The 25,685-nt window shown below is 39.3% G+C and overlaps 1 protein-coding gene across 2 annotated transcripts; it reads right to left on the bottom strand.

Moving 5' to 3' along the window:
• Positions 1-3,157: 3,157 nt before the first annotated feature.
• REST (RE1 silencing transcription factor) lies at positions 3,158-25,685 on the bottom strand. Of its 2 annotated transcripts, none has more exons than XM_045815924.2 (4): positions 25,374-25,685; positions 22,101-23,004; positions 15,722-15,805; positions 3,158-9,368 (listed from the first exon to the last, which is right to left on the bottom strand). In XM_045815924.2, the coding sequence occupies exons 2-4, from the start codon at positions 22,993-22,995 to the stop codon at positions 6,874-6,876; spliced, it is 3,474 nt and encodes a 1,157-aa protein (XP_045671880.2). In that variant the 5' UTR covers positions 22,996-23,004; positions 25,374-25,685; the 3' UTR covers positions 3,158-6,873. The 2 variants fall into 2 exon arrangements, with proteins under 2 accessions (XP_045671880.2, XP_045671879.2); XM_045815923.2 differs by lacking the exon at positions 25,374-25,685 and adding an exon at positions 24,562-25,114.

Raw genomic sequence — 25,685 nt, forward strand, 5'->3', positions numbered from 1 at the left:
ATACTGTTCTTTAAAATTGCCCCTTCTGGTGGCAGAACCTTGACTACTGGTAAATGTCTACCTGTAGTTTACCCCTTAAAACATTCCAGAAAGCTTCCATAATTTTATAGTACTGTTTGACTTAAGCAGAGATAAATTTGATATATCTGAGTTTCAAAGTATTTGGTCATAAGAACGAATCTTTAGGGAATTAAGACTAGTAATTCTCCGGGCGCCTGGGTGGCTCAGTCGTTAAGCGTCTGCCTTTAACTCAGGTCATGATCCCAGCGTTCTGGGATCAAGCCCTGCATCGGGCTCCCTGCTCAGCAGGAAGCCTGCTTCTCCCTCTCCCACTCCCCCTGCTTGTGTTCCCTCTCTCGCTGCCTGTCAAATAAATAAATAAAATCTTAAAAAAAAATAAAGACTAATAAAGTCTCATGAAGGGAGCCAGAAAGGGCGCCCCCCACTGGCTGAATTGGAGTAAGGTGAATGCCAGATAACACAGGAAAGGAGAACTGGGGTCTAACAGGAGGAAAAGCTCTTCCTGACAGAATACCAGCAAATACAGAAGGTATAAATGATTCGAGCAAAAATAATTATATGCTAAAATCACTGGGTTTGTTGAAAGATAGCTTCAATATATCCTCCCACAGAACATTATGAAGGGGAAAAAAACTTTGTAATAGAGAAATCTGGTGGGTAACACCTTAACCAAGTTAAGAGTTAACACCAATAATGGGATCAACTGACATGATGTACGCCATCTGGTGTAATGCACCAGTATTTAATATTCCTGCCAAAATGCATAACCTGAATTGAGGTATGAGGAAAAAGTATTAGAATAATCTAAATCAAGGAACATTCCTTAACAGCTGGCATGAACTCTTCTAACTCTTACCGTTGTGAAGAACAAGCTAGGGAACTGTTCCAAATTAAGAGGAAACTGAAGAGATGAGACAACTAAATGAAATGGGTAATAGGAACAGGGGGATTGTTAAATGTTAGTATTAAGACATTTGGCACAATTTGAACATAGATTGTAATATGAATACTATATCAATCTTAAAAGTCCTAAATTTGATAACCAGAGCATGGTTATGCAACAGAATGCCCTTATCCTTAGGAGACACAAACTGAAATACTCAAGAGATAAAGGGGTGTATGCCACTTAATTTCTGGTGGTTCAGCAAATAATACATACGTAACATACAGAAAGCCAATGTGAGTGAATCCAAATTAGGGTACACAAAATGTAAAGTTATCATTGCTGCAATTTCTCTTTAAGTTTGAACCTTTATCAAAATAAAACTTAATAAAGTCTCTTTCTCAAGATTTACTATTTCCTGCTACTTGGGTTGACTCTCATTGCATCCAGAAAAATACCCTCCTCTAGGAACCAAGAGATTAGTGCATTCAGAATTTTAAAATTACAGTAAACTTGCCATCGTAAATTAATTAGCTAAAATCAAGGAGAAACACACAGAAATACGCACTACACACACAACTCTTGGCCCGGAAACTATTTACCCTACTAAGGACCAGATACTATTTTAGCTGCTTAATAAAGCAGTGAACATAAAAGCATTCTGACTCCTAAAATATTAGTTTGATACAAAAGCCCATGTACTACTTTAACATTACAAGCTGTTTCGCAAGATGAGCAGGTGAATTACACAACTTAATCATGCCCAAATAGGGAAGGACTTCATATATTTAAGGATATTTACTTGGTTTGTCCCTTTGAAAGAGGTCACAATAAAACTATATACCAAGCACCAGTCTAAATGCTTAATAAGCATTTAACACTCAAAGCCACTCTATGGATAGGAATTCTGTGTCCCCTTTTATAGATGAAGAAATAGGTTCAATAAAGTTAAAATGGTTTGCCCATTTTATAGTGGTAAGAAAGAGAGGCCCATTGTGAATCCAGCTCTAACTCAAAGGCCCACAGAGCCCTTGATGCAGTGCTCTTTGAAAAGGCAATTTCTTAACGCTGAAACTTTCCCTTATTACCAAACACTAGTGCATTGTTCTCAGCACCTTCACCAATCTGCCTTTATGGAGCTGAGGGTGAGTGCTGTGGAGTGCCTTAGGTGGAAGCTCACACGACTACACTGTTGACTCTACCTACAAACTAGAGTCAAGCCCTCATGGAGACCTGGGGAGAAAAAAAGATGGCCAACAGGTCAAGTATAAAGGTATGGCATATGTAAACATCCTAATAAGGGTAAACCCCTGGGAAAGAAGTAGAACGGGATGGTAGAAAGACACTTGGAACCACTCCTTCATTCATTAAAGATAACAAACCAAGTCAGACATCAACAGCATTTACGTATTCAAGATAAATTCCCCACACATCCCTGGTTAGGCAAAGTTCCATGCTCCTTGTCATTGCCTCTACCATACCAATAAAATAAATGCTTGGAAATTGATTTTGCTTTTTGCTGATAAGGAGTCTTGCAAAAAAGGTCAGAGGGTGAATCACTCTCATCAATATGAAGTATCAATTCTTTAGGACTTAGGACCTTCCAAGTCACTTGCTGTATCAGGACAGAATGCAATCCAGTTGTTTGGATGCTTTGCATAGCCAGAGGTTTCTCCATCAACCTCTCCCTTTCTTCAACTCACAAAACCACAGTAAAAACGTGTTTCTCCATTAACAAAAAAAGCAGACTCTTATTAAGAAGATGGTTTATCACTTTCCTTTGAGTTTCATTTTCTTCTCAGAGTTCTATTAAATACAGTAAAATGCTTAAAACAGTACCTTGGCAGTCAACATGCAGTGTAACTCAACTTATTTTCCCTTCAATGCATCTTTTCCCAATTATGAATCAAAATGTAGTAACACCAGGCCTGCTACTGAGAAAGGATATTTATGTTAAAGCTGTTAAGGGAACCTGTGGTTGGGAAGTAATTACTATGTAAAGCATGCTATGAATTGTCTTCAGGTTATATATTTCTCCCTGACCTCCATCTCCCAGAGAAGTACAGTACAGGAAGATACACTTTGGACTACTACCCACTGGACTGTTACCCCAAACAACAGATTGCCATGACCTCCCTACCTATCATGGGTTATCAGACGTAGTAATTTCAGCATTAATATACTTTCAATTCTAGCAAAATAAATTTGGTTTCTTTGATACCTGATGTACCAATAATAAACAAAGGCATAAAATGCTTTTTAAAACTTTATTTCAACATAACTATGCTTACAGAAATACACTCATATTGGTTAATAGAATGCAATTTAAGTTTAACTTATCCTACACAATTTGGACCAAAGACTTGGTACATGGTTTAAGCTTAAAAAAAAAAAAAAAAAGATTTGCAATCTGCTTTATTTTTCATCTATTACAAATGTATATAAAAGATCCTCCCATCAAATGCTGCTAAAGTAGGCAGCAAGAACCTTGAGATATTAACCTTTGGTTTGTCTCAGAAAAATAACACGTATTGCACTGTAAAGTTTATAAAATTGGTGCAACAAAACATTGTTGTAACGTTTCGATGCCAGTTTACAAAGATTAACTAATGGATGTTGAAAAGGGTGGGGAGAGCCTATGTACACAAGTGAAAATGTAAAAGCTATCTGACTTAGTTAAAATTGCATGTAGATTGTAAGTCTACACAAACCAAGATTCAGATAATTTACTGAATCTGAATTAACACTATCAGCTCAGTTCATTCTGCTGAGGTCAACGAGGAAACTGCACCCTCTAGCACTAGCTGTTTTTCTGGTTTATGCAAAAAAGAAAATTAAGTTTCTGCCCCAGCTTTTCAGTCCAGAACTGATATTATACTACAGGCAAGGTATTCCTTCCATTGTCAACATTCACGGGGTGACATGTGATGAGGTCTACTTGGGTTTAAATTTATTTTGCATTAGCACTTATATGCAAAATAGTCCCCAAAGTTAAAGACCACATGACTTTAGAAGTGACTCTAAAAAATAAAATGGCCCTTCTTGGATGACTAGAACAAAACATCCAGCCACAGTTATAAGAAGCCTTATCAGAAATGGAGCCCGTCATGAATTACACCTCAATTAAAAAAAAAAAAAAAAAAGCCCCAAAGAAGCAGCTCTGAAAAGAGGAAAAAATATAACTTAAGATAACTTGAAGACCAATGTGAATATAGGTTCAGGAGATAAAAGAGATACATTTTCATAAGACTACCTAGAATTAGGCTTATAATGTATTCTAGTATTTCAAGTTTTTCTCTATTTACTAAACATCAATTTACAAATAACATATTCACTTTTTACTCCTTTAACAAAAGGGAAAATTCTAGTTTCAATTCTATCCAGTGGAGGGGAAACTGAGAAAACAAAGATTCAAACAGTTCCATGCAAATATCACATTTTTCAAATGGAAGAACTCCCAACTAAACCAGAAGTTCATATTACTAATATATTTTTCATTGAAACAATTTTTAACAAGTACAAATACATGGCATTAAGGTTCAGAACCTAATATAGGCCTGACAATCAAGTCCTTGTTTTCTGGAAGAAAGGCCTCAAGTCCCACTCAATTTCCAGTAACAATGTTTTCACAGATCAATTTAATAATAAGGGGTTTTAATTTCCTTCATATTTTGTTTTTAGCATTCTAGTCTTAAAAACTAGGTAAGAAAATTAGTTCAATTCCCCAGAAGTCTAATTTTTTTCTTTTGTAGCATGAAAGAATCCACAAAACCTCTTCCCCAAACTGATTCCCAATCTCCAATCTGTACTTAACATGAGTCTTTTCATATAGAATGTAAAAGGTAACTTACATAAAATGTACCCATGAACATTAAAACTAGTTGTAAGAAAGATTTAACTAGCTTTATAATTTAAGTTTTAAAACATAAATATTTGCAGCTTGATCTTCTGTTGACAATGATTGTCGGAGCCGTGAATTCATCTAGAATTCAACATCATTTATAAATTCCCATTCATGCACACAAAACACACACCATTAACACACAACTTACTCCTCATGTCTTGAGAGAATCTTCTCTTCTTTAAATCTTTGGCCTCCCAGTCAATTCCAAGTTCAAATGTCTTTTAACTCAAACTTCACTCTCAGATTTTTAACAAGTTTTCCACCCACACTTCATCAATGCTTTCCTAATCTTTCATGTTGCATTGCCAAACTCTGAAACCTGCCTCAAAGAGATCACCAGATAAAAGAAAATAAATGAAACATAAAGTGGTTATTTCAGAATAGAACACGGGAGGATCAGAATTGTTCAAGATTCCCTACTGGGATCATACTTTGAAATGAATTAACTGCTATCAGCAAGAAAAATCCCGTTGGATTCTTTCAGATTCTTTGGCAACTGGCCAAAGAACCTACCAAGAAAGTTTAGAAGTACACTCTTTCTTAATACAAAGTGCCCCCACAGGAACACCAGGATAGCTGCAATTTCATCTGAGGCCTCACCTGTAGAAAAAGGCTGTCACAGGGACAGCCAGGACACCCACTAGTTTGTGGAGATCCCTGAGAAAGTGTGATTTTTAAAAAAATCTGGACTGTACTTAAGTTTCACCTGCCTTTTCCATTGTATTCATAGGAAGTAAGTAGCAGCTGGTCTACCAGCACTCATACTACCTCTCTCAACCTAGGTTTGCTGTATAATTGCTATGGCTTTGGAATCTCACAACTGATGTTCTGTATAACTTGAAGGAGTAATTATGTCTCCTAATTCCAGGTTTGCAGTTTCCAAATATCACTTACAGTTCTTTATTCAGCTGAGTAGCCATATGGACACCAACCATCTATGTAAAAAGGTTTTCCTCAAACATTTGACTTAACACTGTACATCTAGGAAGTAGTTGTACTAAAACAAAATCCAAAAATTTTTATTTATGGTTGGTATCTGAGATAAAAATCCATTTAATATAGAGCCTAGTGGTTTGTTTATTGTAAAGGTCGAAATGAGAGCTGTGAATTCACTATATCCATTTAAAATAAATAACTTACGTGAAATACAGATTCCGGCATAGATATAGATATGAAATTCAAAATCAATGGATTGAACCTGCATGTTTCATTTGCTCACAAATTTGCACACACTAATATTCTGCAAAAAAGACAATTGCAGCAAAGGAAAAAGAAAACTGCCCTTTTGCAAACAAGACTAAAAGCATCCCTCCGAGGAGGACAAAATAAACATGCATATATATGTATAAAGTGTTACTGTTCAACAAATACTATTCCTAGAAAAAATTGAACTGCATAGGTTAAAAAAAAAATGTGCAACATCTTAAGCCATTAAAGCACCAAAAAAAACCACAAAAAAAAAAAAAAACCACACCAAAACCATTGTTTTTATGACGATTAACATACACAAATAAGAAATATTGATCAAAACTCAGGAAGTAAATACCTGGACTGATACAATGTCCACTGTTGGGAGAATTTTTCTTCAATTTAAATGTCTCATCTCTAAAAAAATTTTAAAGTGCTAACTTTATATAAAGCAGGCAAATTCTTCAAGTAATTTGCTATTTAAGTATGCCAAATTTTTATAGAACTAAACAAAGAACTAAGAAAAAAAAAAAAACTAAAGTGAAACAAGAAGACAGACATGGCAAGAAAAGTGACAAGTTACAGCCAGACAAAGCAACAGAATGCTACAATACCACCTTGGCCTTCTCATTTCAATTAAATGTATAAACTAACAGATTTAGGTGTCTGCTGATTTAGTACACTAACTTCCTTGGATTTGCTAAAATTCATCCATCAATAGGTATACTGAGTCCTAAGGAAAAGAGTGTCACTTAAAAATCAACACTGGACACTAATTAAAGCAATTTAAAAAATAAGAGGTTGTCTAAAACTATAAATGAATATTAAATGTAATAGATCTTATAAACTAAGAACTGAACCCCTATCCTAAGTTTAATTACTCCTGCCCTTTAGCTGCTTTTTCAAGGAAGTATACATTAACCAAATGGCGATTGAGGTGCTTGCTGTAATCTTTTTCCTTTCTAAAAGAGCGATCACAGAAGATACAAACAAAATCTCCCTCAGCCACTTTGACTGCCAAGGCTTCCTTTGCATTTTTCCTGCTGGTTTCTTGTGGAACTGGCCGGGCCCCATTCAACCCAGAGTCATCACTACCCTCTGACATGTTGTCACTTAGATCACTTCCATCATGACTGTGGATGCCTTCGTCTTCATCCATTTCCTGAGACTCATGTACTGCCATGGTGACAGGAGGTGATGTCATAGCAGTTTTGGACACTGCTTCGTGGTTTTCTATTGGTAGGGGAAGCAGCACTGGTGAAACTGGTTCTTCAACTGCTGGGTCTTTGCCAGGGGGATTCTCTGCTTTGTTCTCATCAGCGTCCATTTCCATTTCACAAGGCACAGTGTCAGACTGACACTTAGCATCTAAAATTTCACCCTCTTGCATAGTCAAGTTTTGTTCAGAGGATGAAATATTGGCAGATTCCTTGATAATAGCAGCAAGACCAGCTACACTCTTCTCTGCCTCTTCTACTTTTTGAAGAGGGGCTTCATTACTTCCTTTGCCTTCAGTGAGTAATTTTTGGTCTTTTGACTCCTCTTCTTTTAAGTTTTCCTTTGGCGGTGGTGTTGATGATGTTGAGAGATCCTGTGCATCTGCACCTTCCTTTAGAAGCTGGCTATCTTTGACAGGCACTAAGCCAACTTCAATAAGGACTTGCTCCTTCCGTGCCATTTCACTCTGTATGCTGGACTTTTCCTTTTTATTATCTTTTCGAGGAGACTTTTTGGGACTTGGTTCGATGTGAAGAGGCGGCTCTGTGGGAGGCGGCGGCTCCATCTGAACAACCTCCATCTGAGCAGGCCCTACGGGAGGAGGTGTCTCTGTCTGAGCAGACCCTATCTGAGCAGACTCCATTGGAGGCGGCGGCTCCATCTGACCAACATCCATCTGAGCAGACTCCATGGCAGTGGGCAGCTCCATCTGAGCAGGCCCCCTGGGAGGAGAAGGCTCCAACTGAGCAGGCCCCCTGGGAGGAGAAGGCTCCACCTGAGCAGGCCGCCTAGAAGGAGAAGACTCCATCTGAGCAGGCCACCTGGAAGAAGGCTCCATCTGAGCGGGTGCCCTGGGAGGAGAAGACTCCACCTGAGCAGGCCGCCTAGAAGGAGAAGACTCCATCTGAGCAGGCCGCCTGGAAGAAGGCTCCATCTGAGCGGGTGCCCTGGGAGGAGAAGGCTCCATCTGAGCGGGCCCCCTGGGAGGAGAAGGCTCCATCTGAGCGGGCCCCCTGGGAGGAGAAGGCTCCATCTGAGCGGGCCCCCTGGGAGGAGAAGGCTCCATCTGAGCGGGCCCCCTGGAAGGAGAAGGCTCCATCTGAGCGGGCCCCCTGGGAGGAGAAGGCTCCATCTGAGCGGGCCCCCTGGGAGGAGAAGCCTCCACCTGAGCGGGCCCCCTGGGAGGAGAAGGCTCCACCTGAGCAGGCCCCCTGGAAGGAGAAGGATCCACGTGAGCGGGCCGCCTAGAAGGAGAAAGCTCCATCGGAGCAGGCCCCCTGGGAGGAGAAGGCTCCATCTGAGCGGGCTTCCTGGAAGGAGAAGACTCCAACTGAGCAGGCCCCTTCTGAGCAGGCTTGCTGCTTTTTTTACTTGACTTATTTTTCAGACTTTTCTTCTTTGTACTTTTTTTCATGCACGTATTTTGCTTTTTAGTCTCCTCCACTTTGTTATCACCTTTTGGCATTTCCTGACCATTTTTTGATTTGTTTTCTGCCTTCTTTTTCTTTTTTGTCACAGGTTCTTCATCATTAACAGGATCTTTTAAGGAATGGGGTTCAGCTTCCATCCTCCTTTTGCTTTTCTTGGTTTTACAGGTTGTTTCTGAATTATTTCCTGTCTGCACATCCATTTCTTTAGTTTCCATTGCTGATTTGCGAGTTCTGGTAGTCACTTGAGTTGAAGCATTACTACAAGCCTTTTTCTCTTTTGAAACATTATCTTTTTTCTCCACTTTTACAGACCTCTCATTCTTCTTTCCAGCCACATCCCCCTTTATTTTTGTCTGTTCTGTTTCTTTTTTTTCATTGGTAATATTGTTATCAGGCAGGTCAGCCTCTCGCTTTTTGGTTTTCTTTAGTTTCACTTTTGAGACATCCATTGTTTTATTAGGACAAGTAGGATGCTTAGATTTGAAGTGATACTGCAGATTACACTTCTTGGAAGCCGCATAGTCACATACAGGGCAATTGAACTGCCGTGGATTAACATGTAGCTCTACGTGCTTTTTGAAGTTACTTCTATCTGCTGTTTTGTAGTCACAATGTGGACAGTTAAGAGGTTTAGGCCCATTATGAACCTGTCTTGCATGGCGAGTTACTTCATGTTGATTAGAGGCCACGTAACTGCACTGATCACATTTAAATGGCTTCTCACCTGAAGGTAAACAAGAGAGGTTAGAGAGAACACAGATTAAGAAATGAATTCAAGTTTTTATTAAAATATAAGGAACTGGATATGTTAAAACACACGCACGCACGCACACACACACACACAAACTATTCATTTAAAAGACTGTATCATGCACTTTACATTTACCATATTTATTTGTAGATCTTTTCACTACTCCTTGACAATGATTCTCAGACCAAACGGAGGGATAATTACCTCATTTAACCATCATCTTCTAAAAAGTTCGTCAAACTAAAGCTCTCATCAAGAAGTACACAATCACTGGCAAAGTTGGTTGGGCTCTGGATGTGAATTTTGGGGCAAGGGCACTCAAAGAGAAAAGATAATTTAAATGTTTTATGTTTAGTTAAAATAAGTGTATAATGGAGAATATATAATTCCCATACGTTTTTAAGATAAATCTTAAGACTTCAAAAGAAATATCTTACACTCCAGGCTACACTCTCAGACCTTAGATGTAGAAGTTGTAAAAGTTTTGGCCTCAGGGAACAAAAGGCCTTTTCTTTAAATTTAACCCTTTTGTCCATCCCATCAGGAGTAGAGTCAAGCTTCACTCAGCAACTCGTCCGGTGCCAGAATTGCTATTTTAAAGCAAAAATATAGCCAAGCCAGAAACCTTTTCATTTTTCCCTACCTTCTTTTAACAAATAGGTAAAGAAACAACACAGATGCGAAAGGGCATACAAATATACAAATAGATATGGTATGTAAAATAATCAAACAAAGTCATGATCACAGATCATAGGTACATACAAAACCAAAACCACCCCCACCCCCAAATTAAAAGTATAAGATTAACACATTCTACCTGAATACATACCCATCTAGATCACACTCTAGTAAATATTACCAAATGGCATCCATACCCCACTGGTCCAATGGAATGCATAGTAGAAAAATGGAAATTGACATTTATGAAAATTCATCTCTCAAACATCCTCAAATTCATATCAAATCTAATTTTTTCATAAAGTAAATTTCTCAGACATTAAGTAAAACCAGGGTTAGCTTTACATGATTAGAAAATGTCTGATGATAAAATAATCAGAGAAACAAAAACTTATCCAGGTATATCAGATTGGTTATGCAGCTAGCTGGACAACTCTCTTCCATGTTAGACTACTAATAGATTCTCAAATAGAGGTTTCTACAACATGCTGTATTACTCTCTCTTGTCCTCTCCAATGAATGACCTCAATGGAGATAAACTTTTGCTTAACATACATACACACAGAATGGGGAAAAATAGGTGGCCTAATGGCTAAGAACTCTGTCTAAAATGAGACTATCTGGGGGATCAAATATGGGCTCTTCTCCAACTCACTGTGAGATCCTGAGCAAGGTACTGAAAACTCTCTAAAGCTCAATTTTGAAGTGTTATGAGCTATAAATAATTTAATCCATATAAAGCACTTAGCATGGAACAGAGAGCCAAGCAGTCCACATACGTTCCTTATAAATCATCACTTCTGGAACTGGTACTTTTAGTATGAGTAAACAAAAGCAAGATTCGTGTGTTTATCCTGCCTTTCCATTTAAACCCTACCTCTGAGTAAACAAGTAGCTGATGAATGAAGTTTATCTCTTTAAGAAAATATTTGTGCTAATGAAGAATTATAATGGAAATATTGCCATTGTATAAACCCTAACAAATGAGGGTATTTACACAGCAAGCATCCATCAAAGTGCAAGCCTCCACCTATGAAATGGTCAGAGAATGGGAGTCCATAAAAGTCACTTAAATTTTGACGGCAACATTTACTTGCTCCATTCATTCCCCCCCCACAATTTTATTTTCTTGCCAGTAAATCTTACGTGTTATTAGATCTAGTCATCAAAACTACATAAGTTATTAGTACCTAGTTAAATATAATTTGTTTTGCCTTGTATCAATGATTTTAATTCTTTTCCAATTCTAGTAATATTTATCTATGTTTTTCATCTTTATAATAAGGGGACTTTTAAAAAAGTAATAGGGCATACAACTGATTACTACTTGGCAAAAAAACCCGCAAAGTTCTGATAAAGCAGCATGGGATGAATGGCCAAAACATCTTATAGAAAAATGTTACAATATTCTTTTTGATTGAAGTCAGACTATCAGTTGGGGGTTGACTATGGGAGTACTGACTGGAAACGGTAAGGAGGAACTTTTCTGAGGGTGCAGCAATGTTTCAGGTCTTCCTCTAGGGGGCAAAGAGGAGAAACCATGTGAAGTCACTGACCCGTATGCTTCAGATACATGTATGCATCTCATGTGTAAATTGAACCTCAATTGAATACTGTTTAAAAATTTATTCTATACACCTGAAACTAATGTAACATTGTGTATCAACCATACTTCAGTAAAAAATACGTTTACCGACAAAAAAACCCCAAACTGCATGGTAAGTTGAATTTGACATGACTTACTAAAATGTTCAATAAAAATAGCAAAGACACAGGGAAAAAAAACTTACTCTAGAATTCATGAAGACTCTCAAACCATAATGTCTTTCAAATAAGCCCAGCTATTAAAATACTGCCTCCATAATAATCAAATACTTGGTGAAAGGAAAATAAACATATGGTTGAAAAAATATTTTTTCATCTTAAAAAGAGTAACAGAGGTGGAACTTGGCAAGTTGTTAATCTCCTTTAACAAAGGCATCCATTACACTCATTTCAAAATGAACTCCTCTTATGCTAGCAGAATGGGGAACTAGCCAGTGTGATATATACAAAAATATAATTAACAGCAAATATAAACTGGATGTATTTCATCTAGAACGAAATATTTCATCCAGGACGAAAAGGCAGCATCTCCACTGAAGTGTTGTGGATAATGTCAGTGTATCTAGGACTAGCCAGGTAAAGGATACTTTAATACCATTAGAGAGAAACACCAATAAAATGGAGAATAACACCAGATAAGGTTAGATTAGTTTAGTGTGTCAATTTTTCACCTCATCAACATTGTCATCCCTTCCTAATTTGGCCTAAAAAAACCTACCTTATGGTTGGAAATGCTCTAAGTAAATAACCACTGTGGTTTTGTATTATAAAACAATCTGTCGGTTAGGCTAAAATGTATCAACTCCACGGAGCCTAATCCCTTCCAAAAATAAGAGACTGAGCACATACTTTTCTTCTCTACAACACACTCATATGAACAAGGAACAAACAAGGCCCTGGGGACCTTGAAAATCAGACTCCAGGCCACAGAGAAAGTACCCGAGATATTCACTCCATGCATCCCATTCAAAAAAAGACTACCTATCCAATTTGACCTAATTTAGCCTCCCTTTACTTAGGAGTGCTATCAGCAGCTTTGATTAAAAGTATTAAAACATAATATCTTCTGGAAATAACTGCACACCCATACATAAAACAAACTAACCATGTTTGTTTCCTGTTTACCAACTCAAAACTACTGGCACCCAATAAAAGACATGTCTCTGCTCTCTCCGTACTCTGCTGTTCCAATTTCGTTATGCTATAGCTTCTTGAGCCATTTTCTGAGCCATAATTTTCTTTTAACGATGCTGATAACGGAAAATGGGAGGGATGAAGAGTTTAAGGCCAAATCCTAGCTCTTCTGATTTAAAGGAATGACAATGAACCACAAATAGAGCATTTATCCTCTTTAAATCTGTGTCCTAATCCATAAACTAGGATTAAGTATTTAAGGAGTACTAAGATTAGAGATAAAAAACCCAATTTCTTAGTACCTGGCATACATACAATAAACTGGGGCACTTGGCTACTTCAGTCGATACGGCATGTGACTCTTGATCTCGGGGTTCTGAGTTTGAGACCCACATTGTAGATTATTAGTGTAGCAGATTATTTAAAAAAAATATTTAGAAATATTCAGAAAAAATCTCTACTAGTGTAGAGGTTATTTAGAAAAATAAAATCTTTAAAAAGAAAACAGTAGCTACTACTCATTAAGAGACTTTTAAAATACTTGCTGTACTGTAACAGTAACTATGGAGTATCATCTTTTTAATGCAGCAAAGAGATTCAAAAGACAACAGTTAGCAAACACAAAATTATTCAGGCAGAAGTTACTGACTGGTGTAAAACACCACAGACACTTAAACAGTGACAAAAGTATTATCCATTCAATGAAAAAGATACAAGTATGTCATCATTCTAATCCAGAACCCAGCAACGCTAACAGTGGGTCAACCAGATAAGGACTTCAAAGGAGACACATTAAGCAGAATTCAAGCATTCAGGGCCGCCTGGGTGGCACAGCGGTTAAGCGTCTGCCTTCGGCTCAGGGCGTGATCCCGGCGTTATGGGATCGAGCCCCACATCAGGCTCCTCTGCTATGAGCCTGCTTCTTTCTCTCCCACTCCCCCTGCTTGTGTTCCCTCTCTCGCTGGCTGTCTCTTATCTCTGTCAAATAAAATAAATAAAATCTTAAAAAAAAAAAAGAATTCAAGCATTCAGATTTAATTTCCAGTTACAAGTAATACAATGCACAGGGACAGAGGAAAAACCAAATGACACCATGAGAAAGCACGTAAGACAAATCCAGAAACGGGGACATTGTACAGGAAAAGCAGCCACATTTCTTCAAAGCCTTAGTTTAGTTTCCCCATTGCTAAAATGGGGATAGCAATAGAACTTATACATTATAGGATAGTTTTAAGGACTAAAATTAGTTAACTCACATAAAACTTGTGAATGTTTTATTTAAGGGCTAGAGCACAACTATCAATAGAACATGATGCCTACCCTCAACAAAGCCTGAGAGAGCATCCAAATGACCCTCTGACAATGAAACCAGGAAGCACCCCTAAGCAATAAACTCAGGTTTCTGGTTAAGTGACTCAACTCAATAGCTTAGGAGATTTAGAAAGAACATTCGAAGTATATTGACATGATAAGCATTCAGGGTGAAGAAAAGCTAGCAAACATATCATGTGACCCCTTCATAGCTGCTCAAATCAGAATCTGTACTATAAATCAAATGTTAATCACTGACTAAAAACAGCAATATCCAATAGAAATAAAATGCAAGCAATATATGTAATTCTAAATTTTCTGGTAGTCACATTTACAAACGGTAAAATGCAGGTACAATTAAATTTTAACTACTTCTTAAACCCAATATAACTAATGTCCTGTCAACATGTAATCACTATTTTAAAAAATTTTATTAAGTTTTATTTAAGTCAGCTCTACACCCAACATGGGGCTCAAACTCGTGACCCTGAGATCAAGAATCACATGCTCCTCCAACTGAGTGAGCCAGACACCCCAAAATAGGTATTTTACGTGTTTTTATTTATATCGTTTGAATTCTGCTATGTATTTCATACATTTCAACTCAAACTAACTACATTTCACAAGCTTAATAACCACATGTGGATAGTGGCTACACAAGCAGACTGCACAAATTTCAAGCAATTAATTATTAACCTAAGGGAGATGAGTCTACATAGTCTTCTGTTAACACCAAGATTTTGGCATAGTTTCCCCACGGGGGTATATATTCTAAATTTGCAAGCAGAGTATTCTGATCAGTTGTGGTGGTTCACCAAGGGTTAAGGGTCAATTGTAGCCAAAATGAATTATTCTCTCAAAACCACCTATTTACTATTTACTTTTTAACTCTGCCATCTATCCACCTTGATAATGGGGACCAATTCTGGTTGGTGATCACGATTATTTCAGTCATCGGAGTGGACAAATCTCCCACTGCATTTATAGTCCTGCATTTTATCTATTATAGGTTAATAACCTGAGATTCTGGATTATCTCTTATTCTTTAAAAGCTTGGCTTTTTTAAATCAGTCCACAGAAGCTCTATCAGCTCTCAAAAGAGGACAAACCCACATTTCAGGACCTGAGAAGTTAAGAAGGAATCCCTGTAACCTGGAAACCACACACTATGAAACTTGCTTGGTGTTATATTGTGTTGGGAGTGGGGAGAGGGTGAGATGGTAGGGGTCTCTCAAAAAGTATGAACCAGCACTGGTCTATAACAGCATTTCAAGTTTGATTAGTCATAGAACTTGAAGATCTGATGAAAATTATGGACCTTACACCCAGAAACAGTGCATGCATGCATTTATATTCAGTTTCAAGAGTTCCACCTAAGGATTCCTTGTTAAGAACATATTTTTAGGTACAGCTCCACATGAATACAACACTGATTTTTAACTCTAATTTCTAAATTATATTTAAAACAAATCATAAATTGATTTTTAAAATAAATAAATAAATCATAAATAATGACCCAGTTCCAGGTCTAGAAGAACTTCCTTGTAATGATGTACTGTTTACTAAAAATCATAGAAGGGTTCCCATTTCTTACCAACCTGAATGAGTACGCATATGTCTAGTTAGATGAGTCTTCTGAGAACTTGAGTAAGGACAAAGTTCACATTTATATGGGCGTTCCCCTGCAAGAATATAATGATTATGGTTTAAATATGATAAAGTAAGGGAAATACAATTCTCACTAACAATATACACAATATTCAGTACTGAGCATTTTTGGATAAAGATTCTTTCTCCTATTCCTGGCAAAATGGTCAATTTTTTATCATGTATCAGATATGTAAATGATTTAATTCAGAATTCACATAACTACATTTCACTTTGCTGACAAAAAAGATCACTGGCTTTCTGAATTCTCATAGCCCTTTTAATTTTCACAGAAATGCTACATACTATCACATTAAATATTAAGAACTGAATAATTATCTTGATAAGGTACCAAGGAGCATCCTCTTTTTTTTTTTTTTTTTTTTTTAGAATTACCCTTAGGGAAAAAATCTACCCAAATTTTCTCATGCTATGACTCAGAATTATTTTTTTGATTATTGTGAAAGATAAATCTATCATTTGAAATTGTTAGCTTAAAGCAAGAACACGTGACTGGGGATGCTTAAGCTAAAAATTTCAAGTAGTAGATAGACTTTCATAAAATAGATCAGTGTTAAGACCAATCATGCTCCTAAAGCCATAAGGACTGACAGCAACTGAAGAGGAGAGGATAATGATTTCAGTACTAAAGAGTTTAAAACTTAACGGCAGGAAATGTATATATTTTGGACATGGTTTGTCAATCACAAAACAGGTTTTTTAAAAAGCTTGACAATTAAAAAAAAAGGTTGACAATTTGTAATTTGATTTCATCTAGTCTTTAGCCACAAGATAATAATTATGACCTTGGGCAAGTTTCCTCAGTAAAAGTAAAAGCGCCTTTACTTCCTAGAATTGTGAGAATTTAAATTTCAGATAATGCACACAGAACATTTGATATTGTGCCTAGCAGACAGTAAAGCCCTCAATAAATACCAGTTATTATTTTGTCTACACAGTAAGTTACAGTAACAGATGTGTCTAATAAAATGGACATGGGAAGGAAAAAACAAAGTGAAAAAATGGGAAGAATACGGTAATGAGTAGGAAATGTGTTCCTGGTAGCTGTACAGATGTTTTTACTTGGTAGCTATAGATTAGCTATAAATAGATCATACCAACAGAATTCCTACTTCAACCTGGAAGAATTTTAGCTTAAAAAATGTTGAATGTATTCCTATAAATATATATAAATGACAGATAAGCACATGAAAAGATTCACAATATCTTTACCCAAGACGGAAATGCAAATCAAAACCACAATGAGATGAAGACTTCACACCCATGAGGATGGCTATAATCAAAAGGACAGATGTTTAAGAGTATTGGTTAGGATATGGAAAAACCAGAACACTCATATGATGTGAAACTGTAAAATGGTGCAGCCACTTTGGAAAAGTTTAGCAGTTCCTCAAATGACTAAACAGTTATCATATGGCCTAGCAATTCCACTCCTAGGTATAAACAGCTGACCCTTTGAACAACATGGGTTTGAACTGTGCAGGTCCATTTATATAAGCCCCCCCCCAACAAATACAGCACAGTTCTGTACACTTATTTTCTCTTCCTCATGGATTTTTTCTCTTTTTAAAAGCATTTATTTATTTATTTATTTGAGAGAGAAAACAAGCAAGGGGCGGGGCAGAGGGAGAGTATGCCAAGCAGACTCCCTGCTGAGCGCAGAGCCCTGGGCCCTGAGATCAGAACCTCTGCGCGGAAAACAAGTCAGATGCTTAACCGACTGAGCCACCCAAGCGCCCCCTCATGGATTTTCTTTTAATAAGATTTTCTTCTTTCTAGCTTACTTTATTGTTAAGAATACAGCATATAATACATACAACATATAAAATATGTTAATCAACTATGTTATTGGTAAGGCTTCTGGTCAACAGTAGGCTATTAGTGGTTAAGTTTTCGGGGAGTCAAAAGGTATGTGCAGGTTTCCGACTGCCCCTAATCCCAGCGTTGTTCAAGGGTCAACTGTATATATTCAAAAGAAATAAAAACGTGTCCACACAAAAACTTGGTTATGAATGTTCATAGCAGAATTTTCACAACAGCCAAAAAATGAAAACAATCCAAATATTCTGATGAATGGATAAACAAAATGTGGTATATCCCTACAAGAGAAGGAAAACAAGTACTGTATATAGGACATGGATGAACTTTGAAAACATTACGATAAGTGGAAGCAGGCAGTCACCAAGGACCATATATTATTGTATGATTCTATTTATGTGAACTGTCTAGAATGGGCCAATCCACAGAATTGTATGGCAGTATGTAAAATGTATCTCAATTAAACTGTCACAGAAAGAAAAGTTAATGAAAGAAAATCAAATACCATTATAGGTAAACAAAGGATCAATTAAGGATAATTTAAATTCTTTGTAACAGAAAACACTGTTTCTATCTGAAATTCTATAAACAGGCATAAATACTCTAAAAAACTTAAGTGATTTTTCAGTCACACATAGAGGCAAAAAAGTCATCTTTTTGAATTTGTGACTGTTTTTTAAGATTTTATTTGAGAGCAAGCGAGCAAGGGAGCATGAGCAGGGGGAGGGGCTGAGGAAGAGGGAGAAGCTGACTCCCTGCTCAGCAGGGAACCTGATTCGGCAGGTGGGACTTGATCTCATGAACCCGGGATCGTGACCTGGGCCAAAGGTAGATGTTTAACCAAATGAACCACCCAGACACCCAGAATTTGTGAAGTGGTTAAATATCAAACCCACAAAATTAAGAATCTTTTGACTGAAGACTCAAATGAAAATAATCCTCAGCCCACCACCATGATAATTACCCATAAAAAGAGAACCGTACTTTGACTTAGTTGTATATGTATGACCTCGGACACATCACTTCAGGGTTTCCTCTCAGTAAACATGGGCTATTATACTTTAGTTCCTCAACAGACTGTTCTACAGATTAGCATAGAAGTACCCAACACTGGCCACTCGATAAGAACCCAGAAGAACCCCATTAAGTGAATCTGAAAACTAGGGTACCTAAATGAGAAGTGATTCTATCACTTATCTCTATTCTTCAGCATTAAACAAACTTGTTTTTCCATAAACACAGTTTTCAGAACCATGCATTTAACATCAGAGATACTCAATTTACATAATCAAAATATTATCTTCTCAATGTATAACACTACCAAACTATTTTAAAATGCTTACCAAAAATTTTTAAAAATCACAAGATAACATTAGGAAGAAAAAAAAAATCTTTTCAAAGAAAAGTATTACGACCACACAAGTTTAACACTAAAATGGGGGTGGGGCACTAAAATGTGAAATGCGATACATACAACCAATGTTGGCTTACTTTGAAAATATCAACCTTAAAAATGGGGAGAAATACTTACGGATAATACAGTTAAGCATATAAAATATACCCATTAAAAATTAGTCACCTAAACTGCAATTAAAATAAACCACTATACAAAAAACTTTTTAAACAGCCAAGAGCTCTTGTTTTTTTTATCCCCACTGTTGCGTTTGTTTTTTTAAGAACTTATTTACTTATTTTAGAGAGTAAGATCATGCACACCTGCAGGTAGGGGTAGGGGTAGGCTTAGAGGGAAAGGGAGAGAAGCAGACTCCCCCTCTGGGCATGAAGCATAACGCAGGGCTCCATCCCAGGACACTGAGATCATGATTTGAGCCGAAATTGAGAGTTGAGTCAAAGGTTTAACCGACTGAGCCACCCAGACACCCCAAGAGTTCTTGCTTAAAAAAAAAAACAAACGGGGGCGCCTGTGTGGCACAGCGGTTGGGAGTCTGCCTTCGGCTCAGGGCGTGATCCTGGAGTTGTGGGATCGAGCCCCACATCAGGCTCCTCCGCTATGAGCCTGCTTCTTCCTCTCCCACTTCCCCTGCTTGTGTTCCCTCTCTCGCTGGCTGTCTCTGTCTAATAAATAAATAAAATATTTAAAAAAAAAAAAAGAACAAAAAATTGGAAATACAAAAAAAAAAAAAAAGTAAATACACACAAAATACTAAAAAGCTTTTCCAGTTCTCTCCATTTTCTTTTTGGTTCTAGAAATATTCTTAAATTGACAACTTTAGATTTACAGTTGAAAAAATGTTTAGCTTTTTTGGGAAACATGAATTATCAAAATACAGATGACCAAAAAAATCAAAATGTATTAAGACAAAAGCACTGGGGTGCTGATCATATTCTCTATGTTGACTTGGATGGTGGTTTTGAGTACATATTATTTGTAAAAGTCATCAATTATACTTCAATTAAAACAATTCATCAAAGTGTACAGATAAAATCATGCCATGCTACTACCTGAAAGTTCTACATATCACAGCCAATCTAAATTAAGCCCCGAGGTTTTCAAAAAACTGTTAATGAAGTACTTATGGCTGAAGTATATGTAGTAGCTAGGATTTATTTTAAGATATTGTACATGAAGTTAGTTTAGTTTATTTAATTCAAACTATTAAGTGATGATAATGGGGTAGGATTTCTAAGTAACTTTGATTACCTATGTTATGTAATTTTGTAATGTCTGAACTTCAAGACTTTTGAAACTAAAACGGTTTCAAAGCATGGAGACAATCACAGGTTACAACAAATTCCAAAGGACCTTCATACTTTACTTGACTAAATTTTAAATCCATGTATGCATATATAATACTGGAGCATTCTCCTGGAGCTTAGAAATCTTGCTGCAGACATCTTTCTTTTTTTTTTTTTTTTTTTTTTTTTAGTTTATTTACTGAGAGACCTAGTGCGGAGCGCACGCCTTGGGGTAGGGGGGGCAGAAGGAGAGGGACAGACTCCACCCAAGCAGGGCTTGATCCTACCACCAGAGATTGTGACCTGAGCTGAAATCAAGAGTCAGGCACTCAACCGACTGAGCCACCCAGGTGCCCTGATACCTTTCTTGTAATTGAATTTCATCTGCAAGTTTTATTGTTTAAATCTACCACTTGAGTAAAGCACTACTGATTCCTCTCCCCTCTGTGCCCTACCTACTCTACCTGTGGGGGTCAGTCCTGCCAAGTGACAACTCTTGCAAAAGGGATTTGACACACACAGCATCCCACAACCCCTTTTCACTTGTGATCCAGACTACTGTACTAGATTACCCTATCCATTCTGTTCAGACCACTAATCAGTCCTCAAAGGTACCAATTCTTAGCAGAAAAATGTAACATGAGAAAACTACCAATAAGTTGCAAACATTTTCTTAAAAAATTAGTTTCCCTGGGGTGCCCAGCTGGCTCAGTCAGTGGGGCATGCAACTCTTGATCTCAGGGTCATGAGTTCTAGCCCCACAATGGGCCTAGAGCTTAAAAAAAGGTGAATGATTAAGAGATTTTGAGGAGAAATGGGGAGCAACCACTAACAGGGTTTCTTTTGGGGTTGAAGATGTCCTAAAAACTGACTGTGGTGATAGTTACACAACTTTTGTGAATATACTAAAACCAGTGAATTTTACCTTTAAACAGATGAATTTTGTGGTATATCTCAATAAAGCTGGTATTTACAAAAAAAAAAAAAAAAAAGCCAAACATGAAAAAATATCATTAACTAATGAATCTAGGTAATGGGTACATGTTGGTATTTGAGATGTGTGAAATTTTTCATATTTTTAACACTGTTCCTTTTTTTGATAGAGTACACTTACGAACTAGAAAGGTTCTCTTACCTGTATGAGTTCAAACATGTTGAACAACATTGTTTTTTGTCTGAAAAATAGCTTCATTTTCCACGTGTGTTTGCTCTCTCAGGAAAATGATTTCAAGTGTGGTAATCCCACCAATCTTTAAAAACTAACTTTTCACATTTCTGTTTTGGAGACAAGGTAAGTTGTTCCACTCTGAACTCAAAACCAAGACAAATTTTTTTAAAACTTTAAGGCTTCTGTGAAATGGATCTATGCAAGGGTTAATCATTGAGTTTTCCTTTTTGTCTAAGTCCTCAATTCCTTTGGGAAACTATACTGCATCTTAGATGTATTCACTATCAACTAAATACATCTTCTTAAAAAAAAAAAGTTCACTTTAGCTAAATGATCTATCCCGTATTAGAATATGCATTTTAACAAAAACACCGATAGTATTTGTCTTGGCCATTCTTTGAAATAAGTGTTCTTCACTTATCCTCCAATCCCATATAGTTATTACCCCCATGGAGGGAGAAACTGAAGCACAGAAGAGGTTAAATGACTTATCCAAGGTCACAAAGACAGCAAATAATGGAACCAGAGCTTGATCCCAGAATCCCCTTTCTTCAGTACTACTTTAACTGCCTACTGAATTAATGATCAAAAGTGAGTTGAACTTATGGACTATAAGGTACTCTTACCTGTATGAGTTCGAACATGTTGAACATAATTATTTTTTCTGTCTGAAAAATAGTTGCATTTTCCACATGTGTATACTTTCCTTGGAAAATGGTTTCTCAAGTGTTTCCTCCAGTGATACTCGCTTACTGTGGTATATGTGCAAATGATGCACTTGTAGACTCGCTCATTATCCCCAGCTCTGGTGTGATGCTTCAGGTGAGCAGTATAGTGATCATATCGATTGGTATTGTAGCCACAACGGTCACAGCGAATGGGGCCCTTAGAGAAATCTCCCTCCTCTGCAGTGGAAGACCCAGATTCTCTGGCTTTTGCCTGCTTCTCTGCACTTTCTTCCACGAAAAATTTCTTGGCACTATGAACTCTGATGTGATGCACAAACTGTTCTTCAGATTCGGCTTCATACTGGCATGGCTTACAGCGAAAAGGTTTGCTCTTCAAGTTTTTGCATTTGTCCTCTGCTCCAGGTGTCTCCGGAGGAAGATCTTTATTTGAGCTGTAAATTTCTGGAGCAGCTGATACCTCAAACACAGGCTGTGGTTCTACAACACTGAGTTCCAAACTTTCCAGTTCCATGTTTTCCAGTCCACTGGGTTCACCTTTTATTTCAGGAGATTCCTCAAGTCCTTCTCCATCACTATCTGAAAAGTTGTTATCTGCAACAGGCATCAATTCTGCCATTTGTCTTTCTTCACCAACCAGGTAATCACAGCAGCTGCCATTTACTTCCCCAGTTAAGGCCACATTTGCCAACATGATAAGCTGAGGTGCAGCCAACTCAGCTTTGGAGAGGTCATGCAAGTCATACATGTCGTTAGGCAAGGCCATGCCCATGTTGCCACTGCCTGTGAACAGCCCTCCTCCTCCAGAAGACTGCCCCATTACCTGGGTGGCCATGACTGTATTCTGATTTCAAAATAAGACAAAAAAAACACACAAGAGTACCAGTTTAAACACAACATTCAAAACATTGCTGTAATTCTTTATAATGTAAAAAAAATTTTCAAATATAATCTTTAAATTCAATGAGCTCTGTTAATTGCTAAAATTAAAACTTTTAAATATGTTTGTACTACCAAATTTTCTTTATTTCAGTCACCAAAAAAATTTCTATTATCCCCACAAAAAATTCTATCAATTGTTTGACATTAATTCATCCACCAACTAGGCCTACCACTGGCATGTCTTCCCTCAAGCACTTTTTTCTGGTGGGGGAAAAAAAAAGTAACTTCGTTTTTAATGTTAATTAAAATTATTTTTCAATTCAATACATGAATAGTAAGTTGCTGGCCTCTCAATTCCCCTCAACAGTTCACTGGTCAGAAAAGGGAGAACTCCAAAAACCATACCGTGCATTTGTTAAGTACAAGCATGTCTGGGAAGTAGAAGCCTGTAGTAATTGGTCAACTGAATTGTATTTCATATGAAATCAACTAACTCTAGAAGAATAAAGAACTGTGAAAAAGTACCACTCAGTCTATTTTTTTTAATGACTCGACCTGCTTAAAAAAAAAAAAAATGCGGACCATTTCTCCTGTAAAATAAAAAAAAAAAAAAAAGGAAGCTCCGTGAATTCAAAACTTCACAAATGAAAAGAAAGAAACTTTCAAACCCGCTAATAATCGTACAACTCAACCCGACCAACAGCAACTTTCCTGCATTGTGCTAGACTTGGCCTACTTGCTTAGTGGAAGCCATTACAAGATCACCTTCTTGAAAACATGTTGGGCTTTTAAAGTCGCCTTAACCACGTTACTTTTCAATCTAAAAGGTGCTATTCTCAGAGCGCTGTCTTGCAAATTAGAAAAAGCAAAATAAGTGGCAAGCACTCAAAAGATCAAATCAAACCCCAAACACAAAAAACAGTCCGTTTCACCCAGGTGCATAAACACAAATCGACTCAGTTATAATGTACCAAAAGTTGGAATCAAATGCCATCACAGAAAACAAACTGAGGGCCAAAGCTGTCCCTGGGCTTAACAGCCCAGGCTACTCGGCAATTTACCCAAACATCGACTTTTCGAATACCCTCCCACACCCTAACTACCGTCCCTAAAGGAATTTTCACGTTTGTCAGGAAGGCCGTCTAAGCACAGCCCGAAAACCCAACGTGTTGCACGAATTCCTATGTGCGGCTGCCACCAGCGCCTGCCTCGGCGGCGGCATTCCTGACTGAAATAGGCATTCGGCCATTTTCTCAAAATACCAAACACAAAGCAGCTCTTTGCAAACTCGGGCGCTCTCGCTTCCTCTCGGCTGGGCCCGCTCACTGCACACATTTACACACCAACTCGCGGGAGTTGCCCCAACACTCGCCCTGAAGCTTTTCCTGAGTTCCCCAACACTAAGAAAAGCAAAATGGGCAAACTCGGGGCGCCGTTGGGCCAGACCAAGTCTTCCCCATTCGGGGCTGCCCCCTCCCCGGCCCGCCGGTCCGAGTCTGGCATGAGGAAGGAAAGTTACCGCGTTGCCGGCGTCCCGGCTCCTCTCACCGCCCCTGGGCTCACCCTCCGCAGAGGGCTCTGGAGGCTCCGCGGGCGCCCTCCGGAGGCGTCGGGCCCCTAGCGCCGGAGGGGGCCCCCACGCGCGCCGGTCGCCTCCTCCGCGCCCCGGAAGTTTGCGAACTCACTCCCCCACGGCGCCCCGCGGGACGAGCGCCCCGGCCCCGCCAGCTCGGGCGCGGAGGTGGCCGGCCGCGAAGGGCCGCGGCGGCTGGGCGGCCCGAGAGCAGAAATCGCTGTCCAGCCCCATTGGCGGAACCGCCCGGGCCGCGGGGCTGACTCAACCCGCCCGGCCGCACTCAACGGCGCCTTCCGGCGAAAGGGAGAGGCCGGAGAGGGAGGGGGACTGGAGGGCCGCGGGCCGACGAGGGGCTGCGGCGGGACCTGGGATCAGGAGGACAGGGAGGAAGTTTCAGGACCAGGGCCCCAAGCAACTCCGCTCCTCAGGACCCGACTGGAAGGGCGCCCGGGCCCGCGCGCAGGCGGCGGCCCGGCCTCGATTGGGGAGGGGGTCCTGGCTCCACGCCGCTCCCCAAGGACGCCCCCTGCCCAGCCCCCGGGCCGCGCCGGTGTAACCCGATCCCGCTCGGCCGCCCGCCCCCGCCCCGCGCTGCGGCCGCCGCCGGAGCCACAGTATCTGCAAATCAGCCCTGGACAGCGCCTCGCTCGGAGTCCTTCCGCGCCCTCCCCCTGCCACTGCCGCCGCCGCCGCCGCCGCCGCCCGGCAGGCCCTCCCCCACCCCGACCGAGCCCCCAACACTGCGCCGCGCTTACCGGCCTTCCTAGGCGAGGAGGGGCGGGAGACCCGGCGTCGCCGCTCCTTCTCCGACTACTTTTCTTTGTTGCTGGAGTTTCGGGGGGGGAGGGGTGGGGGTGGATGGAAAAGTTGGGCGCTGGGGACGTCGAGGCCCGCGAAGGCCCAGGAGTGAGACTGCAGAGAGTGCTCAGGCCGCCGGCTCTCGCCCTGCGGTCCCGGCCGCCGCCGCCGCCGCCGCCGGGGTCTGTGGCCCGGGGCCTCGGCGGCGCTTGCTCTGCTGCTGCGCCGCGAGCTCGCGGGAGCCGCACATTCCAGCACAGGAGGCTGCG

The sequence above is a fragment of the Ursus americanus genome, chromosome 8, assembly GCF_024610735.1.
Source record: "Ursus americanus isolate L20-20 chromosome 8, mUrsAme1.1.p, whole genome shotgun sequence".
In the NCBI taxonomy this organism is placed as follows: Eukaryota; Metazoa; Chordata; class Mammalia; order Carnivora; family Ursidae; genus Ursus; species Ursus americanus.